This window comes from Solanum stenotomum, chromosome 2 (assembly GCF_019186545.1).
Source record: "Solanum stenotomum isolate F172 chromosome 2, ASM1918654v1, whole genome shotgun sequence".
Lineage (NCBI taxonomy): Eukaryota > Viridiplantae > Streptophyta > Magnoliopsida > Solanales > Solanaceae > Solanum > Solanum stenotomum.
In genome coordinates, this window is record NC_064283.1 from 31,665,083 (window position 1) to 31,671,613 (window position 6,531).

General features: G+C 39.0%; 1 protein-coding gene across 1 annotated transcript; it reads right to left on the reverse strand.

Moving 5' to 3' along the window:
* Positions 1–1,216: 1,216 nt before the first annotated feature.
* Positions 1,217–1,798, reverse strand: LOC125855904 (uncharacterized). The gene has a single exon (XM_049535556.1). It carries the CDS (start codon positions 1,796–1,798, stop codon positions 1,217–1,219), a length of 582 nt encoding a protein of 193 aa, XP_049391513.1.
* Between the last annotated feature and the right edge of the window lie 4,733 nt (positions 1,799–6,531).

The window sequence follows — 6,531 nt, forward strand, 5'->3', positions numbered from 1 at the left end:
CCAAAGCACATTTTTAAGAACCTTTTGGGTCATTTCACACATATAAAACGACCCCCACTTAAAACTAGTCGAATAGGATTTTACCCAAATATCTGTCACTTGGCAGCCCGTCCCAGGCACCACGGCCACTTGGACGGTCTGTCAAAGGCACCAAGGCCCGTGGTGGTGCCCGTGGTCCCTTGAACAATAGATCCCCCAACTTTCCAAGACCCTAAAACTCCCTAAAACACTAAGGTACCTTCACGGGAAATTTGACGGGCCGTGGTCAAGCCAATGGCTCGTAAAGTGCCTCGTGAACTTTGGGCTGTGTCTTGGCATTAAGGCCTTGATTCCCCATTGTCTAAGGAATCTCCATAGACTACTGGTCGTGAACCCTTAGGTAGTAGCTTTCCAAGGTCAGGAACCCTTGGCTCTTTGGCATAGGCTTTCCCTTTTGCCTTGGTACTTGCCCTTCTCAAGCTCAACCAAACTCTCTAAGGTCGTCTAGGCTACTAGTTCTAATACATACCTAGACATTCATCCACAAAACTCCTCATTGTAAGCACGCAAAGTCTCAACTAAGACTCAAATTCTCAACATCACACTCTAGAACCCTAGCTCTTGGCTCTAGTTTAGTCTATTATTTTTCCGGGTGTTACAATATATCCCGCTTGGGAACATTCCTCCTGGAATGATATTTCTAAACACTTCTTATAGGAACGACTCAAGACTAGCAGGCCATTATGCATGCACTATCTCTAAATGCACAAAACAAGACATGGAAACTTCAATCTCAACTAAACGTGCTCAATGCAACTAAAGGAAGTAGGGACTACATCTAACAAACCATTTATGCATGAAATTCTCATAACTAATCATATTCATAGGTGGAACTACCTTCTCCACTAACCAAGCTCAACATACTCTGATTGAAGTTATAAGCAACTCCACTCAAAACTGTTACAACAAGAGGGAAAAGAATGCATGTTAGTCATTACTAACAAGACCTAAGCATTTTCATGAATATTCACAATAGGAAATCATGGCAATATATAAATACTCAAAATGCTAATTAGGCACACTATCTCCCCCCTTGGGAGCAAGCGTACACAACTTCTCCAAACATCAATCATAGCAAGGACAACATCAAGTCCAACATAACAAGTCACAAAATACAAGAAATCAGGAAATTTTCTAAAACATGAAAGAAGCACATACCGGAAGGGACATGAGGAGATCACTCTTGATCTTCTCTAGATTGGTGAGCATAAAACCTATTGTTCTTATGAGTACCCTCATACGGATCACTAGAGGCAACTTTCTTATCCTCCCTTCCCTTAGCCTTAAGAACCGGGCAATCCCTCACTTTGTGACCATCCTTTCCGTACCCACAACAACAATCCGTGCCGGCTAGGCACTTACCATAATGAATCCTCCCACACTTGGAGCAAGTAGGTTTGGAAGAATCTTGGCCGGAGTACCTTTGTTTAGTCCTAGGCCTGTATTGTCCATCGGACTTAGCATTAAGAAAGTTCACATCATTGGTCCTAGCCCTCTTAACCCCCCTATTCATCTTCTTTAGATTTTGCTTTTCAATTTGTTCGGCATGAACCATAAGACTTGAAATGTTCATACTAGGGATAAGCATTACCGAATGACATTCATTCTCTACTAATTCGGACACTCCCATCACAAACTTATTCATTCTAGCCCTTGAGTCCGCCACTAGAGTTGGGGCATACTTGGATAGTTGGGTGAACCTAAGAGCATACTTCTTTACACTCATACCTCCTTGACGAAGGTTGATGAATTCTTGCATCTTCCGTTCCCTCAATTCTAGGGGAAAGAACCTATCTAGAAATGCTTCTTTGAACCCTTCCCACTCTATTGGACCCGTTCCTAATGGCCTATTATATTTCCACTGTTCATACTAAATTTGAGCTATATCCCTCAATTGATAGGTGGCTAACTCCGCCTTCTCTACCATAGTCAAACCCATGATGGCAAGCACCTTATACACCTTATCTATGAAACCTTTAGGGTCTTCCTCCACCTTGGAGCCATAAAACTCCGGAGGATTCATCCTCAAAAACTCTCTCACCTTCAAATCATTTGTATGCCTATCATTAGCCGGGGCTACTACTTCCCTATTGACTTGCGTTGTTACTGCTCGAGTCAATATTTGTAGAGCAGCCCTCATCTGCACATTAGTTATAGCTCTTTCAACAATAGTAATTTGAGGAGGAACTTGTGGAGGGACTTGATTTGGAGCTTGAAGAGGAACCTCTTGCTCTTCATCATCTTCCTCAACCCTCCGAGCATTAGCTCTAGTATTTGCCATAACCTGGAAAAACATAGGAAACATTAGAAGAATGACGTACTAGAGCTAAACATCTATGGCACGACTATAAGAAAGAAGAAGTGGAGTTTCCTAGATATCCCATAGGCTCTTACTCATAAAATATGTCACGACACACCCATGAATAAGACTTTACTAGACGTGGTTTGAGACATCCTAAAATTTTTTCAAAACCTTATGCTCTGATACCAAGTTTGTCACGAACTAGGAGTAACCCCTAGACGTAACATGGCATAGTTGACCCTGAAGGGGTCGCATACAAGTCCTTAGCATATTCATTGATAATAGAAAATCTGGGGAAATTTAAAACTTTCTTTAAAATATATTATCAAAAACATTTCATAAAAGCGGAATTCTTTCTAACATCTTTGTCTCAAACCATCTATGAATAGCATGAATTAAAGTGTTGGGACGCAGCCCATATAAAGTCTAAAACATAAGAAAAGCAATAGGTTCGTCCTCGAAACTATGAGGACTCACCAAATCTTCTTAGCTCTTTAGAAAACCTATCTCCGAAGTAACATTTAAATCTCCAAACCTTACATTTCATTAGAATGTAGGCAATATGTGTTTAGTACAAAATGTACCAAGTATGAAAGCTAACATACCGGCATAAAACATCTCAAATGGTTAGTCAACATAAGACATAGTCATAAGAGACAATAACATAAACCCCAATAAGATAACATAACATCATAAGTCAACATAATGGAAGATGTATGAACATAAGAACTAAATCATACTTATAGCGTATCCTTACTTAACCTTCATAATTACAATAAGCGAACTCTAACGTCTTAAGTATCATATAAGCATTATTGACTCTTATTCATCTGTACCATAATAGTACCATTCCAACGTTACCTCATAAGCATACAAGTGCCAAGCAAGAATAGCATCCCATAATACTACCCAACCCATGTGTCCCTTCTTAATCATCTTAATCATAGTCTATATATATGGTTTAATTCTCTAGGATTCTCTTCCATAAGGGCACCATACTTCTAGGCAACTTCAAAGAACACTTGTGCAATGCATAAAAAACATGCCATATATCCTTCAAACTAAGCATAACTTTGAAGCCATCCTAGTTGTATTCACCCTACTTTGGTCTCATTATTTACTTAATTTCTCATAACTAAGGGAGTCTCTCACCTTTAGTCACTAAAGTAAGGAAGGCAACTATGACATAATCCTATATCAACTCATTCTCTTAGGTAACCCTAATTCATACTTGTGCAATGCAATTATAGCATCCCATTATACTAATCATGCTAAGTATTACTTTTAGGTCCTCTTACTAATACTTCTTGGTTTGGAACCTAGTTCCTCTCTTTATCTTTAGAACACTATCAAGTACTCTCTTAAGCATATCTTAGTTCACTTATAACTTGAATCCTATGAGATACCACTTTTAGTATGTCTAAGTTCGTTACTAGCATGGATACTCGGAGATACTTACTTAAGTATGTCTAACTCCATTATACTTGGAACCCTATGAGATACTCTATAAAGTATGTCTAAGTTATTTCTTTACATGGACCCTATGAGATGCTATCTTAAACAAGTCTAAGTCAATCTACACCCTAGAACACTAGGAGTTACTTCATTAGGTAAGTCTTAGTTAATTATGCTTTGAACACTATGAGATGGTTCTCAAGCATGTCTTAGTTCATTACATATGGATATTGCTACTAGGAACTGTGACTCAACTATGTGAAGGATCCAATCTCATTAAACCTAACTATGGGAAAACTCAGACTGTACTACGTAAGAGTTCCCTCCTTGTACTTAGATAGTCCTCACATCAACTAGGTGTGGTACTTCATTCTACGTGGAGCCCGGACCCTTTCTTGTGTGACACTCCTTCTCATTGTCAATATCCACTTGGAGCCAAGCTTACACCCCAAGGTTTACTTGTTAAGCCTTGCTTAACATTCATTTCTCATGGAAGGATGTCCTTGACAATCCATCCATGCTCAAGTGATTCTATCACTTCATAATTTCAAGCATTCATAAAGTAGACTAGGTGAGTATAGGCCTTTCACTATACACCCACCCATTAGATTCTATTCATCACATTGACACTACTCTCAAGCCCTAGTGATTCATCATTCATGACTCCAACCCTTCATCTAAAAGATTTACTTCATTTGATCCTTATTCATATCTAGATTACAAGACATTAAAGAAAAAGGATTCTTCTTAAGCAATTCTCATCACATTCCTTATTACTAGGTTATTCTAACCATAATTCATCTTAAAGGTTCAATTCCAACTTTACAAATCAAGATCAATCATATTCAATTAGGCTAATTTCAATTCATGATTATGTGTTCCTAAAGCTTGAACAATTACTACTCATGACATTGTTACAAGAAGGTCACTCATGAACCTTCAATTTGCCCTTTAATGCATCAACCCACAAATCATGCAACTCATTAAGAAAACTAGGGTTAAATATTAAAACCACATAATTTTATCATAATATCACAATTAAATGCCAAATTAGCCATAAAAAAGTATTATCCAACACTTTGGAATCATACCCAACTACATCCACACATTGGAAATAACACTAGCTTAGATTGGGGTTCTTCTTCACAAATTAGTGAAAACCATAGGGGACTCTATGGGTGGAAGAACACATAGATAAAAATCAAAACATATCTTAATTCAAAGCCCTACTAAGCATGCTTCAATGATGAGATTCGACCTAGCCTCCTTCCCTTCTTCTCCTTCTTCCTCTTCTTCTTCTTAGGTTTTCTAGAGAGAGAATTATTTGAGTGGTGAGGATTTTGGGGTTTTGGTTTGGATCTACTGTAAACTGACTTAGAATTGGGGGTTAAAGAAATAAAATACTCTAAATAGGTGAATAAAACACATATAAAACGACCCCCACTTAAAACTAGTCAAATAGGATTTTACCCAAATGTCTGTCACTTAGAAGCCCGTCCCAGGCACCACGGCCACTTGGACGGTCTGTCAAGGGCACCACGGCCCGTGGTGGTGCCCGTGTTCCTTTGAATAGTGGCTCCACCAACTTTCCAAGATCCTAAAACTCCCTAAATCACTAAGGCACCTTGACGGGAACATTGACAGGCCGTGGCCAATCCAGCGGCTCGTGAAGTGCCTCGTGAACTTGGGGCAGTAACTTGGCCTTAAGGCCTTGACTCCCAAGTGTCTAAGGAATCTCCACAAACCCCTTCACTAACCGTGATCAACATCACTGGTCGTGAACCCTTAGGTAGTAGCCTGCCAAGGTCGGGCAGCCTTGGCCCTTTGGCTTAGGCTTGCCCTTTTGCCTTGGTACTTTCCCTTCTCAAGTTCAACCAAACTCTCTAAAGAAATCTAGTCTACTAAGTCTAATACATACCTTGACGTTCATCCACTAAACTCCTCATCCTAAGCACGCAAAGCTCAACTATGACCCAAATTATCAACATCACACTCAAGAACCCTAGCTCTTGGTTCTAGTTTAAGTCTACTATTTTTCCGGGTGTTACAATATATCTCCCTTGTGAACATTCATCCTGGAATGAAAATTCTAAACACTTCTTATAGGAATGATTCAAGACTAGCTGCCCATCATGCATGCATTATCTCTAAATGCACAAAACAAGACATGGAAACTTCAATCTCAACTAAACATGTTCAATGCAACTAAAGGAAGTAGGGACTACATCTAACAACCCATTTATGCATGAAATTTTCATAACTTATCATATTTATAGGAGTAAATACCTTCTCCACTAACCATTCTCAACATACTCTCATTGAAGTTATAAGCAACTCCACTAAAAAATGTTACAACAAGAGGCAAAAGAATGCATATTAGTCATTACTAACAAGACCTAAGCATTTTCATGAATATGCACAATAGGAAATAATGACAACATATAAATACTCACAATCTTGCTAAGTAGGCATACTATCTCCCCCTTGGGAGCAAGCCTACACAACTTCTCCAAACATCAATCATATCAAGGACAACATCAAGTCCATCATAACAAGTCACAAAAGACAAGAAATATGGAAATTTTCTCAAACATGAAAGAAGCACATACCGAAAGGGACATGAGGAGATCACTCTTGATCTTCTCTAGATTGGAGAGCATAAAACCTATTCTTCTGTTGAGTACCCTCATCCGGATCACTAGAGGCAACTTTCTTATCCTTCCTTCCCTAAGCCT